We start from the raw sequence: 22,084 nt of genomic DNA on the forward strand, positions 1-22,084 counted from the left end.
CTGTGGAAACCACGGGGATGCCTGAGGACCATCCTTCCTTGGGCATCCCATGTGGTAGACCCTGCTGCTTGCAGTGGCACTGTTGACGGTAGGTGGAGAGGCCTCAGCACTGCCTGAAGCCCACACGTGGTAACTGGTGACTTGTCCTCGTCAGAGGACTGTGACAGAGAAAGCACAGTGTGGCTTGGGTAGCTGACCCTGGCAATGCCATCCCATTTCCCTTGGAGCTGGCTGCAGGGCCTGGGGTGGAGGAGGGAGCTTGACCTTGGTCTCCTCTCAGTGCTCGTAGAGGTCAAAACTACAAAGATCAAAACCCTGCACTGGAGCTGCTCTGTAGAGGAGCAGGACGTACCCATACTTAGTTCCCACTCTGACTGATGGCAGCTCTCCTCCTGTGCTGTCCAGGAGGTGGTGGATGTGGGGTGATACCAGCCAGATAAGGAAACCTCTCTGTGCCCCTAAACCTCAAAGGAAAGGATTAAAAGTTGAAGGCACGTCTTCCTGAAGCATCTCCTTGATCGTTTCCTTGGTAGGTCAGTCGTTATGATCAGCCTGTGCTCACGCTACATGGTGGTTTTCTCCTTGCTCTCTTGGAATCTAGGACTGTATCATCTGCATGGAGAAGCTGTCCTCCCCCTCAGGTTACGCCGACACGTGCGAGTGTAGCACGATCAAGCCGGAAACAGTCGGTCGTCTGACAAACTGCCAGCACTCCTTCCACATGCTCTGCGTGCTGGCCATGTATTCCAACGGGAACAAGGTACCGAGCTGGCCCATCCCCACCAGGTCCCCTGTGCCCGGGTGACTCGGCCGTGGAGATCTGATGCCTGCTTCTCTTTCCTTGCAGGATGGGAGTTTGCAGTGCCCCTCTTGTAAAACCATCTACGGAGAGAAAACCGGTACTCAGCCCAAAGGGAGGATGGAGGTCTCCACTTTTCCCCAGTCCCTCCCTGGCCACAAGGACTGCGGGACAATCCAGATTGTGTATCACATCAGCAGAGGCATCCAGGTGAGTGCACAGCATGCTCACAGGAACGGCCGCTGCCGGATAGCACAAGCTGTGAGAGCCTCCCAGAGAAGTACAGGGATCTAGTACGTACCTGCTGGCAGCCCACCGCGGAGCAGCCTGAGGTGCCTGGAGCCAGCAGCTGCACTGGCTGTTCTTCAGTGTATGGGTGACTTGAGTCTCCTCCATGGAGGATCTTTTCCCCCTTCGGGAGTGGCCCCAGGGTCTACAACAACCTTTCACCTACAGTCAAAACTCATATCTCTGTGTGAAACAGAGGAGACTCAGCCCATGCTCACAAGGTGGGAGAGATCCCAACGTCTGGTTTCGCAACCCACACCCGAGGTTTTGGTGGTTGCAGTGAGCTTGCAAAGGTTTGAGCTGGGTGGTCTTTTTAGGGTGTCATCAGGCCACATGGAAAAAGCTGTGATTTGGGGCTGTCTCCCACCAGAATTTCAGTAATTTGAAGAGCTGGCTTTGTATCCCAGCATGAGACCGCTCTTGGAGCACCCGTAATACTCGCCTGTCCCACAGGAACAAGTCAGATACCTCATACTCATCGTCAGCAATACCTTGCTCCTTTTACATGGAAGAGCTGCTTTGAAATGGACCTATGTCGAATCCTGCTGCTGAGGGATTGCCCAACTCGTATGGAGATGGATGTGTCCACGCCAAATATGTCTTATCTATTGCAGGGCCCTGAGCACCCCAACCCTGGGATGCCTTACACAGCAAGAGGCTTTCCTCGCTATTGTTATCTACCGGACAACGAGAAGGGCAGAAAGGTAAGGTATTGCACCCTGATAACGTGACCCTTCTCAGGTTGTCTCTTGGCCCTGTGTGGGTGGATTGGCACAACAGGGTTGCTTTTGGGAGCTGTCCTCACGATGCGAACCAGCTGTTCTTAGTAGTTGTCCATGCTGTTTGTTGCTTACATGTATTTGTAACCCCTCTGCCTTTGAAGATCTTTGCTGCTTCTTCACAGCCTTGACTGTGAAAACTTAGTCTCCTTCATCCCTCTTTTCTAAACAAAATCCCATCTGATCTTTTGGGAAGACACTCCTGGCCTGTCTCAGGCTATGCAGTTACAAGGGTTTGCACTTAAAATTGCTGAGCTCGGAAAGTCCAGCTGCTGGCTCTTCCCATCCCTGTTTGCTCTGGGTGGGTGTGTTTGTCTCAACTTGTGCCGGTATTTTTTAAGTCCTGGAAGACCCAACACGTGCAGGGAATGGTCCTTCCCATCAGGGGAACCGCATGGGTAATTAGGAGGTGAGGGAGATCCCTTCTGATGCTGGGATCTTTGGTTTCCTCCTGCTAGAGCAAGGATTTAGGCTGTTAAGCTTCTGGCAAGCTGCCTTCATGGCTCAAGTCTCCTTGCTGCTGAACCCAGCTTTGGTTTTCCTCTTTCCACCTCTAGGTTCTGGAGCTCCTGAGGGTGGCCTGGAAGAGACGCCTGATTTTCACAGTGGGCACCTCCAGCACCACCGGTGAGAGCAACACGGTGGTGTGGAACGAGATCCACCACAAGACGGAGATGGACACAAACCTGAGCGGCCACGGCTACCCCGACCCCAACTACCTGGACAATGTGCTGGCGGAGCTGGCTGCGCAGGGCGTCACCGAGGACTGCCTGGGACAATGAGCTGGGGCGGGGGCCCGCCTGGGCCGTGCACGCCTCGGGGGCCACCTAGTGCACTTATTCCTGTTGCCTTAAGTTCCTGTGTCTGACCGCCTGTCACACTGAGCAATAACACTGTACCGCGGGAGCCCTGCCTGCTCTCTACGGCCTTTTTTTTGGGAGGGAAGGATATTTTTGTAGAAACCATGCTTGCATCTCTGGATAGGGTTGATGGCCACAGCCAGGACCAGCTGGGAGAGTGGTCCTGAGGTGACAGACCCCCTTGTGAACGCAGAACCTTGCCCTGGTGATGCCTGGGGACAGGACAGGGAGAGGGGGGTGCTGTGCTCCCACTTGACCAGCTGGAAAGCGAGCGAGGGCCTCCCTCCTGTCTCTGAGGAGCCTCTTCCAGCAAAGCCTCCTCCCTCCTGCCCCTGCGTCTCTGCTTGGTCGTAATAAACACTTCATTTCCACGGCAAGTCGCTGCTTTGCCTTCAAGCTGCCTGGTGGCTTGGGGTGCTTCCCCATTCGGTGGCCCTCTCTGGGGGACCAGCCCGCTCCGCGGAGCTGGGGACACCCGATCCAGCCAGGAGAAAGGAGGGAAAGCTCAGCTCTGCCGGAGGGACGCGAATCTCTGCAGGGGCAGGACACGGGGCGCTGGTGGTCTGTGGCCATGGTGCAGAGGTGGCCCAGCAGCGTCCATCCTGGGGGAAGCCGCAGCCCCCTGCTCTTGCTGTGAGCCACCATCCCCGCTCCTGTCGTCCTGAAGCCCTTCTGGCAGGGCCTGCGCCTCTGTTCCCCCTCTCTCGGGTGAAATGGCAGCAGTTTGGGGCTGTTTGTGCCCGGTGAAGCTTTGTGCTGCTGCAGGGAGCGCTGGTGCCAGCAGGCTGTGACAGGCCACCTTCCTCCCCGCCTCTGCGGCCAGCTGGGCGGTGAGCAGGATGGCAGCGGTGCAAGGCTGCTAGCAGAGATGCTCTCTGGGCAGGAGCACGTTCCTGCACCCTGAACTCTGCCTGTTACGAGTGCTAGCACCCTGCGAAGAGGGTATTGCCCCACTCCTGGTGGCCTTGCTGTATGTTGTCCCCGGGCTTCTTGTCACCTGGTAGCTGAAGCCTTTCTGAGAGCTGTTTCTGGCTGTTCTGGCCACCGGCCCCAGCTGCAAGTCCCAGGAGCTCTGCCCACATTAAACCCCTTTGGCACATCAGAGGCCCTGGTGCCAGCTGCCATTTCACCTCCTTCCCAGGAGCTCCGGGACGTGGCCGTGCTTTGTGGTAGCTGCTGGCTCGGCGTCCTCCTGGGACAGCATGTCCTGGACCGGCAGAGCGGCGATGTTCTTTCCGTCACGCCAATATAAAAATGAAAGGTTTTTCAGAGCCGTCAAGGGCTGGAGCTTTCCCCAGTGTCCATCTTGTGCTTGCAGCCTCCTGGTTACCCTCTGCTGCAGGTTCTAGGCAGAAAGCCCTCAAACGCCCAGCCAAGTCTGGGGATGTTGCAAAATTGGGAGGTCCTCGGGAGCAGCAGGTACGTGTCTGCGTGTCGCTGAGCTCTACAGAAACGGGCTGTGTCTGCTCCTCTCCCGCCCTGGTTGCGAAAGGGAGAGATTTCGAGTTTAAACCTCAGCTTTCTATCCCCAGATCATGTTGTCCCAGCAATCAAAACGGTGAATTGAAGAGAAAATTGAGCGGGGTTCACCCAACCCTGTACAAAGCCAGAATTTCCTGCTGAGCTGGCCCGAGGCATCTTCAGCAGATGCTCCTGTGCGTGAATCAGTTGGAGCCTCCCCGCGTCTGGGCTGGTCCAGGGCCCGGGCACCGCAGCGTGAGCTGGCCAGGCTCGGTGGCTCGTCCCTGGCTGTCACATCCTCCGCCACGGGGACATGAGGCATCTCCTAAAATCCTTGCCACGTCGGTGCTGAGCCCTGAGACGGCTTAGCCCCGCGGCGGGGGGATGCAAGCAGCAAAGGGGTGGAAAGCAGCAGAGCCGGGTGCTCGGGCACCGCTGCGCAGGGAGGTGCTGCGAAGCCGGCCCCCTCTCTGCCCTGGGGCAGGGGTCGCAGCCCGCGGAGGGGGAAGGCTCCAAGGCTGGCGTGGGGCAAAAGCATGACCGCGATGCCGTGGTGCCGGTTGGAACCGGGAGGGGACAGATCCCAAAATAAGTGCTTATAATGCTACCGGACAGGTCCGACCGAAAGACTTGGGTGCCCCTGGCCCTGGCTGGAGACCCAGGGTGGGGGTTTCTCCCTCTCCCCTGCGGTGCCGGCTCGTTTGCAGCAGGGAGGTTATTATTAGCCAAGCCTTGACCCCGCAGGCATGCTGGCCCTGCGGCCCAGTAGCGGGTGCCAGCAGCTGAAACTGTGACTCAGTGTCCCCCTGCGTCAGCCGGCCTCCCTCGCCCGCCGGGGAGCGCGAAGGAGGGCTCTGGGGTGGCCGAGGGGGCTGGCACGTCCCCGTGGGCATCTGCTGCTGGCGGGGACCGGGGCAGGTCCTGCTGGGGAGGAGAGGGCAATAAGGCAGGGACTGGCAGAGGGGGGAGGGATGGAGGCTGCAGCTGCGCCTGTTTTCCCCTCCGCAGCTGGGCTCTGTAATCTTTGAATGCCCCATTTCCACTTAATCTGAAGGCGCGGTCCCGGCCCCTTCGGGAAGGGGGGGAAATTCCCTCCCACGCGGGAGCGGGCAGCCGCTGCCCTTGGCAAACACCGGAGAAGGAGCCCTCAAACCAAACCCCTCTGAGCTGGGGGGCGGCGGGGGCCCCTGAGCTGTCGCACAGCTCCCGTCCCAGGGTCGCTGTCCCTGGCCCCGTCCCAAGGGCTCGGGGGCCCTTCCCCAGGGAGGGGGGCCATGGCCCGGCCCCGCTGCCAGCGAGGGGGAAGGATGGATGGGGAAATGCCAGCATGGGGTGGCCCTGGACCCTGGGTGCCTCCACGCCCCCGGCGCTGGGTGGGACCCTTTGCCTTGAACACTTGGGGTTGTGGGTGAGCTTTGGGTGTGATGGCTCTGGAGTGCTTCCCCGCCCTCGGGCACGGCTGGCTGCACCCACAGCCAGCTGGACCCGGGCCCGCTCCTTGCCCTGCCTCTGGGCACCGGGTGGGCATGGGGCACCCGCAGGGAGTCAGGTCCTGGTGGGGCAAATGGGGGTGCAGGACCACTTGCCTGGCTGTCCCCATAGCCCCGACAAAACCTCCGACTCCTGCCGACTGGTCCTTGAACGTGCCTCCGGTGCCTCCTCTGTGCCTCAGTTTCCCCTTTCACATCACAGGCTTGTGCCCCGCATCCTCGCAGCCCGCTCCAGCACCTCGGCGCCGGGGTCCAGCAGGGTGGCTCCCCGGGGGGTTTGGGACCAGCGGTGACCCGGGAGGTGCAGCCGGCCGCTTTGCCCGCGGGGTCCTGCCGGGCCGGCAGAGCCGGTGCAGGAATGCGGGGCTGGGAGGGTCCAGCACCTCGGGACAGGCGGTCCCCGCTGCAGGGGCTCACAGGGCGGTTTGTCCCCTCGGCAGTGGGACGGGGTGAGCGGAGCAGGGCAGCACGTCCAGCCCCACCGGGACGACGCCATGGAGCTGCCGTGGGTGCTGCTGGCGCTGGCTGGGACGGGCGCAGCCACGGGCCTGGGTGACTCCCCAGGGGGACGGGGCAGAGGGGGACGGGGGCTCGCAGGGGCTGCGAGGTGTTTTCCCCGTGGGTCTTTGCAAGGTGTTTGTGCCGGGGAGGGAGTTATGGGGCCGGGCATGACTGGGGCGTCCCCACACTGGTGCCATCCCCCTGGTGCTGGCACTGCCAACATCCCTTGAGCCCCGCTGTGCCAGCACCGGTGTTTGTGGACGCCAGCGTGGATGCAGGCTGGGGTGAGGCGCTTGCCGAGCGGTGCGGAGCACAGGGTCCCCCCGCTCACCGCCTGCCCCCCCAGCCCTGCTGCCCTACGTGCCCCGCGTGCCCCCCGCGGCGCTGCCGGGGAAGCTCACCGCCACCACCTTCGCGCTGGAGAGGCCCTGCTGCATCTTCGACCAGCACACCAACGCCTCCGACACCGTCTGGCTGGCGGTGGCTTTTGCCAACGGTGAGTGCCCACTGCTCTGGCACATGCTCCCCGCCATGGCGGGGGGACACGGGGGACCCTCGCTGCAGCCGCTCACCCCTCGTCTGTGCCGCGCAGCCTCGGCCGCCTTCAGAAACCCCCCGTCCCGGGCCGACGTGCCCCTGTACGAGAGGCTGCCCACCACCCACTCCTACATGACACTGGAGATGGCGGCGGCCGCATACGCCTGCTCGGCCCCGAGCCCGGCCATCCTGCGGGTCGGGGGTGACACGGCATGCGGGGGCCAGGGTGGCCGGGACCCCTGCAATGGGCCCCTGCCCTCCCCAGGGCCCTACAGGTGAGGCTGGCGGGATGGACCCCCCAGCTCCTGGCTGGGGTAATTCCCCACGGAGGGTGTGCGCGTCCCCCCGTGCTGTCAGCGCCGTACCCATCCCGCAGGGTGAAGTTCCTGGTGATGGGCTGCCACGGCCCCAAAGCGGAGACAAGGTGGTCTGACCCCATCCTCCTGCGGAGAGGTACCAGTGGCACTGCTGTCCCCCCGCGGGTCCCCCATACCTGCCCGGTTGGGGTGCCAGCATGTGGCACAGCATCGGCCCTATGCCATCACCCCAAAACCCAGAGGGGAGAAGCGGTCCCCGATCTCCCCTGGCCACCCTATCCCTCCCTTTCCATCGCACCATCCCTGAGCCCCCCGCGTCCCCCCATATTCCTCATCCCGCCTCCTTCCAGCCGGCAGCCCGAGCACCATCGACCCCGCGCCCGTGCGCCGCGGCAGCGACGTGGTCGTCATCGCCTCCATCCTCGCCAGCCTGGGGGCCGTGCTGGCCGCAGCGGTGCTCGGTGCCGTGGGGTACGGGGGCTGCGCGGGGACATGCTCGGAGGGACGCGTCCACAGGGGCCCCCGGGAGAACACCCCCTCCTCGGCCCCATCGGCAAAGAGATGGAGCAAAGGAGAGGTTTTTAAGACTTAAAAAGCCTTTTTTTTTCTTAAATTGGGGGTTTGCTGCAGTTTGGCAAGGAGAAAGGGCCCCTTGGCGGTGGTCGGCACGAGGGGGGCCAGCAGAGCCCTGCGGACCCCTCTTGATGCCTCTGCTTGTCTCTCCCTGCAGCGCCGAGATGTGCAGGTCCCTGTGCCACCGGGATTCGGGGACCGGCGCCTTCGCCCACCGGTCCTACAGGACCCACCACATCCCCCCGGCCCTGCCCCAGCCCCTGCCCCCCGGCTGCAGGTGCAGCCCCCCGGGGCTGGGCTGCTTTGCCCCCCGGCCTCCTGCTCCGTGTCCTGCCAAGTAAACTCTCTCCTTACATCTTTCACTGCCTCCTCCTTGCCCGGCCGCGGGACGATGCCTTCCCTCCGCCTGCCACCCTGCTCATGGACCAGCTTGGTGCTCTGTTCACCAGGCCCCCGCCATCGGCCACGCAGGGCTGGAGCTGTGGAAAATGGGGGCACCGGGACCCCCAAAAACCACCCGGGGCCTCAGCTTGGTGGCATTTGGTGTCGAGGGGGGCACATGCTGACACCAGTGGGGTCTGCGGGGAGCCCCGAGGTGGGCATCGCCCTGGGCTGGCACTCTCTGCCCCATTGCCCGGGTGAAGGCTGTTGCCCACCCGTGCCACAAGCGTGGCAGTTCTCAGCACACCTCACTGGTGGGCGCTTGGGCATAGCAAATGTTCCCTGAGGAAACGAGCCCGACCTGTTTGCCGCGGGGCCACGGCCAGCGCAGGAATGTGGGCAGTTGGCAGCCGCAGTTGGGTCCCGCGGGGACGCGGAGCTCGGCTGCACTCCCGCCCTCGGCACCCAGGCGCCCGCACGATGCTCCCACTGCTCCTCCTGCTCCTGGCAGCGGCCCACGGCCTGGGTGAGTCCACCAACGCCATTGGGCTGGGCTGGGGTCCCCGCTGTCCCTGCAGGGGCACTGGGACCCCCCCCCAGCCTGGAAGTGTGGGGCAGCTGATGCTCCCCTGTTCTGGGTGCCACCCCTGGTGTCCCTGGCGTCACCTTCCTGGGTCTGCTGGCACAGTGTGGGGTCCTCTGGGGTCTCGCAGGGGTGTCCCTCCCGGGCGGTGGCACGAGAGCGTCTTTGCTACCTCTTTTCATGAAACGTGTCTGAGCCCGAAAGGGCGGGCGCGAGGGGAGCAGGGGCCCCGCAGCTGGGACCACAGGGGTCAGCTCCCTCCTGTCCATGTCCCCACGCTGAGCCCCCGGCACCGCTGCAGCCGGTCGGAGCCACCGGTCAGGGGCTGCAGCGGGGCGTCCGCACCCTCCGCCGCATCCCCTTGGGCTTCTCACCGCAGCGAATCTCACGTACGTGCCGACCCTGGCCAGCACCCCCCTGGGGGGCCTGACGACCACCTCCACCTTCGTGCTGGAGCAGCCCCGCTGCGTCTTCATGGAGCTGCAAGACGACGCCGTCATCTGGCTGGTGGTGGCCATCCCTGAGGGTAGGTGGGCTGCGGCGAGGCCCCGGGGGAGCAGCCCCGGGCAGGGGTGAGCGCGGGTCTCCCCGTGCCCCTCGGGGTCCCTCCTCACCCCCATCTCCACAGCCGTACAGAACTTCAACAACAGCATGGGACCAGGGACCCCCGAGCAGGCCTTCCAGAACTTCCCGGGCAGCGCCCATGCCTACATGACCCTCAACACCACCATCCTCAACTACCCCTGCCCCAAACCCCCTGGGGAGATCACCGTGCTGCGCGTTGGCAGTGAGACCAGCTGCATCAAGGATAAGACGAGACCCACCTGCAACGGCCCCCTGCCCGGCCCCGGGCCATACCGGTGAGCCTGCTCACGGGGATGTGGCCCCCCGGGACCTGCCAGCAGCCCCCCGGTTCGGGGGAGCGTGGCCAACCTCCCCTCCCGCCCCAGGGTGAAGTTCCTCGCCCTGGACGGCTCCAAGCCCGTGGCCGACACAGCCTGGTCGGAGCCCATCACCCTGAGGACAGGTACCGCTGCTGGGGTGCTCGTCCTGCCCCTCGCACCCATCCTGCAGCTGCGGGGTGTGGGGGGTGCAGGGTGGTCCCGGGGGGCTGCACGCTGAGCATCAGCAGCTTGGGGTGCAGCATTCCTGTGAGCAGCCGGGGAAACTGAGGCAGGGTGCTGCTGCGGGTCCTGCTGGGGTGTGGTGGCATCGTGTGGTGGTGCATTGTGTTTGCACGGTGCATTTGCATGGTGCAATTGCACGTGGCGTTTGCACACTACCGTTGCATACTGTGTTCACATGGTGCATTTGCACGCTGCAATTGCACGTTGCATTCGCACAATCCCTTTGCACACTGGGATTGCATATTGTGTTTGCACAGTGCAATTGCACACTGCGATTGCCCACGAACGCACCGTGCCCCGGCCGGCCCCTCTGCGCTGCCCCGGGGTGCACGTGCCGCTCCCTCCCCTCCCGCTCTCTCCCCAGCCCAGCCGCTCAGCAGCATCCCCGCGATGGGCAGCGGGCGCAGCGCCGGCATGATCGCCCTCACCTCCATCCTCTCCATCCTCTTCGCCATCCTGCTGGCCGGCCTGGTGGCCATGCTGGGCTTCTGGGGGTGAGTGCCACGCCTGCGTCCCACCGCACTGCCCAGAGCTGTGATGGGTGCTGGGCACGTGGGGCCAGCGTCAGACGGTGACACCGGCACCCTGTGGCCTCCACTCTTGTCCCTCACCCTGCCCTTTCCTCCCCAGCTCGGACACCTATGGCGGCAGCAGCACCTTCAGCAAGCCGGAGGCGGTGACGGTGCGGCGGTACAACACCCACCACGTCTATGACCAGCCGGCCGCCCGGCTCTGAGCCCCCACCGCAGCCCTCGCCACCACCCTCCCGGCACCACACCGCCTCCCTGCCAGCTGCCGCCATCCCACGCACCCTCGGGTGCCCTCGCGGTTGGGGTGCCGGTGGCACGATGCCCACCGCCACGGGGGCACAGCCAGAGCTGCCCTGTGGACCGGGGCCCCGAGGAGCCGCGATGGAGCAGGAGATTAAAAGCCTTTCTGCACGCTTTGCGCCCAGCATCCGTCTCCTGCTTATGACCCCTCTGGGAACGGCACCTGCCAAAACCTCGCCGCCTCGCACAGCCCCCGGGAAAAGCCCCCGCAGCCCCGCTCCGCATCCCCGTGCCCCTGTGTGGGGCTCTGAGCCCCTGGCCCTGGGAGGGGACGGCTGCCACCCGGGGCAGGGTGCGGCCGGGGATGCTCTGGGGTGGGAGAAGCATTTTCACACCCAGCTTGGGCCATGTGGTGCCGCATGTGCCCGGTTTGGATGGGGAATGAGGCCCCCCCCAGCAGCCCTGGCGCTAGGGTGAGGGGCACAGAGATGCCCCCAGAGGTGGGGGGGCTATGGGGAGGGTTTCTCCCTGTTCCCTTCCCCAAGCCCCAAACCCGGAGGAGGGTCTCCCCCAGGCAGAGCTGGCCCAATCCTGCCCGGGTGCTGCTGATGTTCCCCCGCTGGCCAAGAGATGGCAAGAGGAGACCGGCAGCCTGGGGCCTGATCCTGCACCAGGGGCATGGGGGCCTAATCCTGCTCTGGGGGATGCGGGGGCCTGATCCTGCACTGGGGAGGAGTGGGCTGTGGGGGGCCTGATCCAGCATTCCTGATCCTGCACCAGGGTGTGGGTCCCTGATCCTGCTCGGGGGGAGTGTGGGGCCTGATCCTGCAGCCTGGGCAGGATGAGACCCCCCTGGTGCTGAGGACAAGAAGGCCAGAGAGCACTGCAGGGTGGCTGTGCCCCCCATCGAGTGGAGTCAGGGCAGGTATGCATATAAATATATACATCATATACATACACATCACAGAATCGTTTAGCTTGGAAAAGACCTCTAAGACCACCAAGTCCAACGTTAACCCAGCACCGCCAAGCCCAGCACTAAACCATGTCCCTAAGCACCGCATCCACCCGGCTTTTAAATCCCTCCAGGGATGGGGACTCCACCACTGCCCTGGGCAGCCTGGGCCAGGGCCTGACTGCCCTTCCCGTGAAGAAATTTGTCCTAATATCCCACCTATGTATACGCACATACCTATACTAAACCCCCATATTTTTCTGTAGGCTCTGTGCGAAGGGCGGCATCGCATTTATACCTGACCCACGGTCACCGCGCCCTTACCGGGGTGTCCTTACGCTGCCGGGGGGGTGTTAGCAACCTGCCCCCCGCCTGCGCTGCCGCTGCCAGGAGCCGGCCTCCATGGAGCCCAGCCAAGGAAAACCAAGCAAATCCGGCGATTAACCCCTGCGGAGACCAGCCTGGGCGCAGCCAAGGGACGGTTTCATCCGGCAAACGCGGGTCCCCTCCGTCCTACCCCGGCCCCCGACATGAGACACCCATGTCACCGGCTTCGAGCGGCGGGGGGGGCTGTCCCCCGTCACACGGGCGCTGCCGGAGGGGGGACGTGCGGCCCCGACCATGTGCGAGGCTGGAGCCGGCACATGGGGAGGCGGGAGCGGCGGTGGCAGGGGACTGCGCCTCGGCCCCCTCCCCCTCTGCGGGGGAGGCAGAGGGGCAGAGCTGCAGGACGGGGCAGCGTGTCCCCGCGGTGGCCCCACAGTGTCCCTGCCGTGTCCCCGCCGTGTCCCCGCACTGTCCCCGCAGCATCCCTGCCGTGTCCCCGCCGTGTCCCCGCACTGTCCCCGCAGCATCCCCGCCGTGTCCCCGCACTGTCCCTGCCGTGTCCCCGCCGTGTCCCCGCACTGTCCCCGCAGCATCCCTGCCGTGTCCCCGCAGCAGCCGGGCGAAAATGCCGAGGATCAGCGGTGCCTGCCGGCACGGCCCTGAGCCCCAGCTCGGGGTGCGGGCGAGCCCTCCAGCCGCGGCAGGTCCCGCAGGAGGGGTCCCCCGCCCCCCCCTCCTGCATTTATGGCACCAGGCCCCCCAGAAATGGCACCCCTCCCTCCGGGGGCGCTGCAGCCGGGGCGGGCAGTGCTTAAAGAACAAAACAAGGTGAAAACCCAAGCAAAGGGTGCGGTTTTGGGGCGCGGGGCAGCGGCCGGTGCCGGGCCGGGGCTGCGGCCCCGGGTTCGCGGGGGAGCGGGGGCAGCGGGACCCGACGCGGGTCCGGTCCCTCCTCGCCCGCCCCGGCGGCGCCTCGCCCCGCCCACACCGCATCGGCTCCGCCCACACCGCATCGGCCCCGCCCACACCCGCCCTGGCACCACCCCCTGGCCGACAGCCCATACAATCACCCAATCGCCGCCCGGGAAAGGCTCCAGGCCCCGCCCCTTGTCCCGCCCCGCGCGCTCATCGGCGGCCGGCGGCGCCGGCCCGCACATGGGAGCGGGGCTGGGCGCCGCGGGTTCGAGGCTCCGCTCCGCTCCGCTCGGCTCCGCTCCGCTCGGCTCCGCTCCGCTCGGCTCCGCTCCGCTCCGCTCCGCTCCGCTCGGCTCCGCTCCGCTCGGCTCCGCTCCGCTCCGCTCGGCTCCGCTCCGCTCGGCTCCGCTCCGCTCCGCTCCGCTCCGCTCCGCTCGGCTCCGCCGCCCGCCCGCCATGGCCCGGCGGAGCGTGCTCTCCATCCGCATCGTGGAGGGCAGGAACCTGCCCGCCAAGGACATGTGAGTGCCCCCGGGGGGCCGGGAGGGCTTGGGGGAGACATCCCCGGGAGGGAGCCCCCCTTCCCCAGGAGTGCCGTGGGGTGTCCCCCAGCAGGTCCCTGTGCTTTGGGGACACCCCCGGAGTGGCTTTGGGGTGTCCCCCCTGCTTTGAAGGCTCACCCAGAATGGCTTGGGGTCCCCCCAGGCAGTGCCTGTGCTTTGGAGGTTCCCCCCAGGGTGGCTTTGGGGTCCCCTTGCATTGGGGGTTCCCCCCAGGATGGCTTTGGGGTGTCTCCCCAGCAGTGTCTCTGCTTTGGGTGTTCTCCCTAGGGTGGCTTTGGGATCCCCCTTGCTTTGGGGGTTCCCCCCAGGGTGGCTTTGGGTGCCCCAGTAGCTCTCTGTGCTTTGGGGGCTCCCTCAGGAGTCCCCCCTGCTTGGGGACACCCCCTGGGATGCCTTTGAGGTTGCCTCCCAGGAGCACCCAGTGTTGTGGGGTGCCCCCAGCAGTGCCCCCACTTTGTGGGGCTCCCCCTGTGCTGCCGTGGGGCTAGGCTGCCCCCACCTGCAGCTGGCCCTGGAGCTGGGTCCTTTGCAGGGACCCCCAGGCATGCAGCGGGACCCCTGGCACAGCCGTCCCCCCCAAAAGGAGCAGGGGCAGCCCCGGTGCTCTGGCCCCTGTCACCGCTCCGCTCCCAGCCCTGGCTCAAGCCCGCCCGGCTGCGGGCCAGGGGGCTCTGAAGTGGCCCCTTGGGTCAGGCTTTCCCTCCTTGGCAGCCCCCCAAGGGCTGCCCACGTGTCCCGGCGTTATCCTCATCGCTCTGGTCCTTGTGGGGTGGGATGTGGGGACAGTGTGGGGTGGGACAGGGGGACGGCATCGGGGTGGCCCCCAGCCGCGGAGGCAGCGGGAGGCTGTTGAGGAGCGCTCGGCAGCTGGGCAGGGTCAGGGCTGCTGGAAAACCAGCAAAATCCCTGCAGCCGTCATGGAAAAAGAGGATAAACACAGAAAGAAACATGACTTTTTTTTTTTTTTAAATCCCATGTGTCAGGGCCTGATTTTTAAATCCCTTGGCATAACTCCCTGCCGGGAGCTCGGACCAGCATGAGGAGGCTCTGGTTTTTAGGAGGCTCTGGGTTTTAGGAGAGCGTGTTGCAGAAAGCTGCTGTACAATAACACCTTGAGTGGAGCTTTCCGGACCGGTGGCTTTGGGACACGGCTTTGGGCAGGGAGGGCGGCTGTCCCGGCGGGGAGGGAAATCCGCACGCCGGATCTGGGACACTCACCTGCCGCCGCCTGACCTTGGCCGCGTCTGGCTGCCGTCCCCCTCCCCTGGGAACGGGGGCCTATGAGATCCGGTTCCTCTGCTCTGCCCTGGCACAGCCTTTGGGATCGCTGCCGCTTTCCCCTGGGGAAATCCTTCTGCGGGGTGTCAGTGCCAGCCCCGGGTGGGTTTGCACGTCAGACCCCGCTTGCAAGCACCCATGGGTGATGGGGCACCCCCAAACCCCCCTGGGGCCCCCCAGTCCCTGCAGGATTCAGCACAGGGAGTCACAGGAGCAGGATTTGGCTGATGTTGCTGTGCTTTGTCATCCCTCCTGGTGCCACCCTGCTCCAAGCAGCCGTGCCACCGGCAGCCCCCTCCTCTCCCCCGGCAGCAGCAGTGTGATTTCCCTGGGGTTTAGCTCAGGCCACCGCTGTGCCCGTGGGTCTCCCACCTCCTCCTGGTGCAGAAGAGCCGCTGTTTGGTTTTGCCTTCCAAGCAAGCGCTCGCCCAGCACGGGGCTTGGCACCGTGCAGCCACGAGACCATGAAACTGCCCATAAAGAGTCAGGAAACCCGCTCCTGTTTTCACCCTCCGGCACGTCACTGCCTGACGCCGGGGCCAGAATCCGGGCAGGCGGGAAGAGCCCCAGCAGCGCTGGCTCGGCCCTGGGACGCAGTGGGAGCGTGAGCCCCCTCCCAGCTGAGCGCTGCAAAATCCTCCTCTGCATCTTCATTGCAGGAAAGCAAGGAAAATGATCTGCTTTATTTTATTTTATTGCCTCCCCCCCAGGACTGGGCAAAGCGGTGCCGCTGTCTCCACCAGTGAATTTTTAATTGCAAAACTCAATGCCTCAGCCCCCAGTGCTGCCCGCCAGGACGGGTGGCTGTGGGGAGCACGCATATTTATTTCCTCCTGCCCCCTAATTTGTACTGTGCTATCAATCTTTAAAGCTTCAGTCTTCATTTCCCCTTTTAAAGCCCAACCTTCCCCTTTCCTAGCTCCTTTCCCTGCACCGAACCCCCAGCCTCGCCTGCCTGCGGCCGCCCGTGCCGGCATGGAGGGGCCGGGGTGGGTGGCCGGAGCAAGCCATGCTCTGCGTGGGCGTCAGCAGGACGCCCAGTGCCCGCTGGGAGCCTGCAAGCCTTATAAATCCCTTCCCCTGACATCTCCCAGGCACTGGGTAGTGCCAGGGACGGCAATGCCGTGCAGACCGTGTCATCTGGTGCGGTGCTGGGTTCCCCGCCTGCCTTTGCAGTGGGGATTTATCCCCCACCGATGCAGATCGCAGGCTCCCCAGCAGCCTGGGCACCTCTGCAGCCGCTCCTGCAGCCTGCGGAGGACGGCTTTTGGCCACCCTGTGTTTTAATCCCCAGAGCACACAATGCCCCAGTGCTGCAAGGGCGGCTTCGTGGCACCCTGCGTCCCAGGGGACGTGGAGCAGCCCACGTACTCAAAACGTCCCCATGTTGGGGACAAGGTTTTCCTGCTGCTGGCATCGAGGCAGCTCCCATCTGAAGCTTGCCCGGTGTTGCTGGGCACGGCTCAGGTGGGCAGATGTTCCCTTTCTGCCTGCGTGCTCCCTGCCCGCCTGATGGTTTGCATAACGCAGGGAATGTCAGCAACAGGCTCTGCTTAATGGCGCTTCAGCCACCGCGCTCATTAAAACCCTCTCCGGAGGGCGGCTGGCGATGGGGGCAGGCAGGCAGAAAGCTGCTCTTGGCAACCTGCCTGCACTGCCAGCACCACGCATGGCCCGAAATGGTTGGGGTGCCTCGGGATGGGGATGTCGGCGCGGTGCCTGGGATGCACAGCCCAGAGAAACCCCCCGCAGCCGTGTTCTGCAGGGCAGGGAGCACCCCAAACCCTTTTAATCCCCCCAGCAGCTGGCTCTCAACCTCCCTGGTTTGGGGATGGGGAAGTCGCCCTGTGCTTGGGGTCCCCAAACCCCCACCCATGTGCTCCCCCCTTCTCCGGGACACTTGTGGCTGGCTAACGAACACCGCCAGGACCGGCGTTAATGAGTAACCATGCTCAGAGCGGGCTGCTCTGCGCCAGCTGCCTGTGGGACGGGATCCACAACCTTTCCACCCTCTTGGCCAGCACCTGGGTCCTGCTGGCTCCTCTGCTGCTGGCCAGAGCCCCCACCCCTGCCTGCATCTGAGTCGCCTCATTTCTGATGAACTGGGGCAATAAGCTGTAAAATGGTGATTTTTTTTTTTGGCAGCGGCACATGGGAGCGATGGCTTGGGTCATCCCAAGGGAGGAAGCCGGGTCAGAGCATTGTGGTGGCTGCCAACAGCCCGTGGCCACCGTGGCACACGCAGCCTGCCCTTCGCATCCTCTGCCTCGCTGGCGGTGTCCCCAGGGTTGTCCCCATCCCTACGGAGGTGTTGGGGCTCTGGTTGCGCCCCAGGGCTGGAGCAGGCTGCCGCGGCCCCGCTCCCAGTGCGTGCAGTGGGGCTGCGGGTGCCTAGAGCCGTTTCGGGGAAAGGGTGGATTTTGTTTGTTCTTCGCCTTCCTATTTGGAAGAGGAAAGCCACCTTCAGCTGCCAGCGGGATGCAGTGGCTGGACACAGCCAGGGATGTGTTTCCCCAGGCTGGGAGCGAAGCCGGGGTCACCACATGCCTGCAGCCATGGCCAAATCCACCCACCACAGCCGCTGGCTTCTGGGGGTGCCTTTGTACCACCACAACTGCCTCCCAGCACCCCATAGCCCTGGGGCGTGCCTACGAGGGGCACCCGCGAGGTCCCCCCCCTGTGGGGGGCTTGGCCAGGGCTGAAGGCTTTGGTCGCCCACGACCATGAGAAACCCGGGGGGTTGAGAAGAGAAGGAGTTTCTAAAGTTTTGGGACCAGGGGGACGGTTGGGAAAGGGAGGTGGGCTCATCAGTCCTTCTCAGATGGGTTTTGCCGTTGGATTTGGGTTTTGCTGAGGTCTGTTCTGTTTTAGTCTCTCCACAGGCAACGGGAGGTACGACAAAGTCCCGAGAGACGCAGCGTAAACTGTCCGGGCCTCCGCATCACAACATGCAGGGCTGAACGTCAGACAAGTCCCATCTTGGAGAGCATTAGGTCCATTAAGGTACATTAAAATATACTGTATATTATGATATACTGTGGTGCCCTCTCTGCAGCACCCTTTGCTGGCAGCAGCAGCCCCCCTGTGTCCCCCCAAAGGGGCCTTGCTGCCTTCCAGAGCTCCCTGGGGCTTTTCCAGGGCTTTTCCGAAGCCCACAAGGCGCCCTGCTGCCTCCCGGTGCTTAGGCTTGGATGAATAACTTCCTCCTGTCGACAGGGAAGCAGGTTACGCCTCCAGCCGAAGTCGCTCCCCACAGGCTGGCTGTAGCAGCAATATCCCAAACCCTCAGGGTTGAGAAACTTCCCATCTTTGGAGAAATTCAGTTTCCCAGTGAAGGCTTTGGGGTTCTCACAGACGAAGCTTAGGGATTCCCTGCCCCTCCAGGTGGGGATTCATTCCTGGGAGCATGAATTCACGATGCCAACCGAGGTGGGTTTGGAGGACTGAATAGAAGATTTCATGCAAGCCCCCTCTTCGGTATAGCTTTTAAGGGAATCCCAAACATCCTCTTTGGAGGGAACTCCGAATATTCCAGGGGCAGAAAGCCAAGTCTTCCTGATTCTGCCAAAAGATGGGAAATGCGTAGGGATTAGCAGCAGATAAACTGCTTTGTAAGTAAGATGTATGTTTGCACACATTGTCCATGCATAGGCATCTAACAAAATCCACCCAAAAGAGTGCCCTTACTAGAAGATTCTGCAGCATGACTGCCACATAAACACCATAGGTCTTACTCAGGTTAATTTTAGTATTTGTGTCCTACAGAAAATGGTGATAATTCACTGCTTGCATAGATGTTATCCATGTTCCTCATTCTTCCTCACCCTCCTGTGCATGACTGGTTGGTTGCTTTTTCTGCAGATAGCCCCAACGTGAGAACTTCTTTTCTTTTTCCAGGGCGAAGAGGAATCCTCACGCTCCCTCATCTCATGAGCAGAGCACGAGGGCAGCCTTCTCCCTGGAGAGATAAGCGGGGAGCTGAAGGTTTGGGAAGAAGTATGGAACTGCAGGAACTCTTGGAAAAGGCAAAAAGGGGCTGCATGAACTTCTGAAAAAGAAACCAAGGGAGACCGAAAACGGAGCCAAGAGAGATCAGGACGTGCCACTAAGAGATCAGGACATGCCAGGAGCGGGGACTGTTTTCAGGTGTTCCTATTAACGAAGTTCCCGGTGACTGGAAAAAGGGCAAGGCTGCACCCAGGAGCAGGGGGCCGACGCTGCCGGCACTCGGCAAACTACAGCGGGCTCAGTGAGAGAGGAACCCAACGAAGACACCTCGACAGCAGAGAGAAAGACAAAGGAAAGCAAAGAAAGACGATATCTAAAAAACAGCAGCACTAAGAAACGCAAGAAATAATAATTAAAAAAAGACAGTGAAAGGAATAGAAGTAGGCAGAGAAACGACATTAAAAAAGCGATAGGCATTAGCAAAATAAAGGAAAATGATGAAATTGGGACAGGAAACAAAGAGATGGAGAAAGAAAATTTAAAAAGCGAGGGCAGTAAGGAAAGACAAGAAATAACTAAAAAAACAGGAAAGGGAATAAAAGTAAGCATAGAAAGAACATTTTAAAAGTGAGGGGGATTAGGGAAATAAAGGGAAAAAATAAAAAAATAGGGACAGCGAATTAAAGGAGATGGAGAAAGAAAATTTGCTTTTTTTTTATTTAAAACACACATGGAAATATAACTTAAAAAGCGCCAGGGTACACAACACACAGGAATAAATTAAAAAAAAATGGATAGGGATCTTGATAAAAGTAGACATAGAATGAAAATTGAAAAAGCCATGGGGTTCAGGACAGACAGGAGAGAATTAGAAAATAAAGACAGTGAACTGGGTACAAGTAGCCATAGAAACAGAAGTTAAAATTGATGGAGTATAGCATAGACAGGAAAAAACTGAAAAAGAAGGACAGGAAACTAAATAAATGAAGACACAGAAAGGCAATTTTTAAAGCAACTGGGTACAGGACAGAGAGGGAGGAATTAAAAAATAGGGACAGGGAATGGGATAGAGGGAGACACAGAAATTTTAAAAAGCAACAGGCTGCAAGAAATACAGAAAAATTAAAATTAGGAACAGGGATGAGAGTAGAAGGAAACATTGAAAGAAAATTTAAAAAGTGAGAGGGAATATGGAAGAAAGGGAGGAATTAAAATTTAGGGAAAGGGAGCCAGATAAAAGGAATTATTGAAATAGAAATTAAATAGCAATGGGGTACAAGAAATATAGGGAAGAATTAAAACAATCAAGAAAGGGAGCTGGGTAGAAAGAATTTTAAAAAGCAACTGAGTACAAGAAACATAGACAAGAATTAAAACATAGGGACAGGGAGATGGATAGGGGACAACGTAGAAAGAAAATTTAAACTGATCAGGTACAAGAAACGGGAATATTAAAAAACAGGGAGAGGGAGATGGATAGAAGGAGCCATAGGAAGGAAATTTAAAAAGTGATGGGGTACAGGACAGAGGGAGGAATTAAAAAATAGGGACAGGGCACTGGAGAGAGAGAAACGTAGAAAGAGAAATTAAAATGCAAGAGGGTACAGAAAACACAGGGAAGCGTTAAAAAACAGGGCGAGGGAGCCGCAGAGAGGGAAATTAATAGGTGAAGTGGTGCAGGGCAGAGCTGGCAGAAGAGTAACCAGGTTTTGGGAGCTGGACAGGCTGCAGCCCAAGTCTCTCCCTGAGCATCGTCTCCAGTGACAAAGCGGGTGGCCTGTTCCCTGTGACTGCCGCCGAACGCCGCTTCCCGTCACTGCCGCCGCTGATCGGTCACGGGCAAGGCTCCCTCCGTCCCACACGCGTGTACTCAGACGTAGGCTTTCACCCCATGGACAAACAGGGCTCCTTAGTCCCAGCTTTCCTCAAATTCTTTCCTTTGGGGAACGGAGTGGAGGCAGAGAGCAATGCGAATTGAAAGCTTGCCACCTCCCGGACGCTGCAGAGTACTGTGTGCCACAGGGAAGGTAAGCACGCAAAGGGAACGCCAGCCAGCAGCTGAAAGGAGATGTGCAAGCGCCAGTGTACGTGTACGAACGTCAGGGATGAAAAAGGAAAAAGATGGATGGAGAAGGAATGTGAGTTGCCTAGCGCAGCACTCCAACCCATCCTCACAAAGGCTGGAGTGCTCGTTTTCTCTCCCTTCATGTTTGTGTATGTTGCTGAGCTTGTGAAAACAAAGGGTGGATAGCACATTAAGTATGTCCCAGTATGCCATCGTGTATCTTCTCTTTTCCCAGTGCCATCTGCACAGCGCTGGCGATGTGCTGGCACCCCGTCCTCTCCCACTGCAAACCCCCGCGAGCCGCAGAGCCCGTACCCCTCCGTGCCACGCTCCCCGCCAACGACTCCGTTGCCCAAGAGCACTAAACTGTGCTAACGCCCGCGAGAAACCAAACCCGGGACTCCTGTGCTGTAAAACAAAGCACGGGCACAAACCTATTCTCGTTCATAATCCACGACGGTTTGAATTCAGGGCTCAGGAGATGGGAGGCCACAAGTCACCCACTGTGCCTATCCGTCAGCCGCACAATTCCCAGCCATGGATTTCATAGCTGGGTAAAAATGCACCTGCCCTGGTGATCCTAGACGGAGAGCTGTGATCTCAATTTTTAATAAATAGGTACAGTAAAACAAAATCCCATGGATTATAATAGACTCTAACCATGGGACTTAAGCCATGGGCACTGTGTGCTAGAGCTAGAGGAGGGTCTCTGCTGCTCAGAGCTGCTTTTTTCTGGACTAACCCATAGACATGAACAAATCCTTCTCCTAGTAGCAAATAATATTGCTCAGATGATGGGAGCCTGCCAGGTTTTCTACCTGAAAGCAAAGCAAAACAAAATACAAAGTAAAATATTTTTCCTTTATTTATTTTATCTGTTTTCAGATGAGTCCATTTGTGATGAGAGTCCGAACAGACATTTGTGTGGTCTCAGTACAGCTTTACTGGTGTGACTGGATGACGACAGCTCTCAAAATCCCCACGATGACTACAGCTCTCCAATCCTACCCTTTCATTGCAATTTCACAACATTCCCATAACTCAGCTCTCAACACAGGAAAAAGGCCTGCAGGCAAACAGATTTTGTTTCTGTAGCTGTATCGGATACCAGTGACACACTGTGCACACGCACTGGGTGTTGCCAGGTCCGGGGAGCAGCGACAGGGCCACCACAGGGACATTACTCTCGGATATACCACACGAAACCCAAGGCTCAATTTAAACGTCAGTGTATTGCTGGAGAGGAAATCATGGCTATTCTTTCTGTGACAGGAGCTGTAAACGTGGATATTATTCAAAAAAAAAAGGTCAGTTACATACTCTTGCAAGCTTCGAAAAGCTTTCAGCTCCTACTGAAGAAGACAACTGCAACAGAAAGTGATCAACAAACCAAGGAGGTGGTTGGATTTTCGCCAACAAATATTCCTTTTACTTGCTGGAATACGCCGGAGCCAGAAATTACAAAAGCCTATACATGCTGTGTCCGGCATCTCTCCCCAGTATTGGTACCTAGTCATTCGTTTAAAAAACAGGTATGGGCATCATTACAGGATGTAACAGCATCCCT

General features: G+C 60.6%; 3 protein-coding genes across 11 annotated transcripts in view; all 3 read left to right on the forward strand.

Moving 5' to 3' along the window:
• DTX2 (deltex E3 ubiquitin ligase 2) overlaps positions 1 to 3,034 on the forward strand; it is a 39,494-nt gene extending 36,460 nt beyond the window's left edge. For 6 of the 9 annotated variants that reach the window (XM_082328282.1, XM_082328280.1, XM_082328284.1 and 3 more), the window contains 4 exons: positions 602 to 760; positions 848 to 1,009; positions 1,702 to 1,791; positions 2,424 to 3,029. In XM_082328282.1, coding sequence (XP_082184408.1) covers positions 602 to 760; positions 848 to 1,009; positions 1,702 to 1,791; positions 2,424 to 2,648 — 636 coding nt within the window. In that variant the 3' untranslated portion in view covers positions 2,649 to 3,029. Of the gene's footprint in view, positions 1 to 601; positions 761 to 847; positions 1,010 to 1,701; positions 1,792 to 2,423 lie in introns of all 9 variants that reach the window. The other 3 variants (XM_082328287.1, XM_082328283.1, XM_082328288.1) reach the window with 2 other exon arrangements.
• Positions 3,035 to 6,171: 3,137 nt separating this feature from the next.
• Positions 6,172 to 7,946, forward strand: LOC309598030 (uroplakin-3b-like; the record flags this gene model as incomplete). Its single annotated transcript, XM_082328117.1, has 6 exons — positions 6,172 to 6,229; positions 6,525 to 6,674; positions 6,771 to 6,990; positions 7,092 to 7,168; positions 7,383 to 7,503; positions 7,763 to 7,946. The coding sequence occupies 6 exons, from the start codon at positions 6,172 to 6,174 to the stop codon at positions 7,944 to 7,946; spliced, it is 810 nt and encodes a 269-aa protein (XP_082184243.1).
• Positions 7,947 to 8,466: 520 nt separating this feature from the next.
• Positions 8,467 to 10,432, forward strand: LOC309597940 (uroplakin-3b-like protein 1; the record flags this gene model as incomplete). The annotated part of the gene is made up of 6 exons (XM_082327947.1): positions 8,467 to 8,512; positions 8,949 to 9,095; positions 9,198 to 9,429; positions 9,520 to 9,596; positions 10,061 to 10,190; positions 10,327 to 10,432. 6 exons carry the CDS (start codon positions 8,467 to 8,469, stop codon positions 10,430 to 10,432), a joined length of 738 nt encoding a protein of 245 aa, XP_082184073.1.
• Positions 10,433 to 22,084: the final 11,652 nt, after the last annotated feature.

Source organism: Platalea leucorodia (genome assembly GCF_965183815.1).
Source record: "Platalea leucorodia genome assembly, chromosome: 16".
In the NCBI taxonomy this organism is placed as follows: domain Eukaryota; kingdom Metazoa; phylum Chordata; class Aves; order Pelecaniformes; family Threskiornithidae; genus Platalea; species Platalea leucorodia.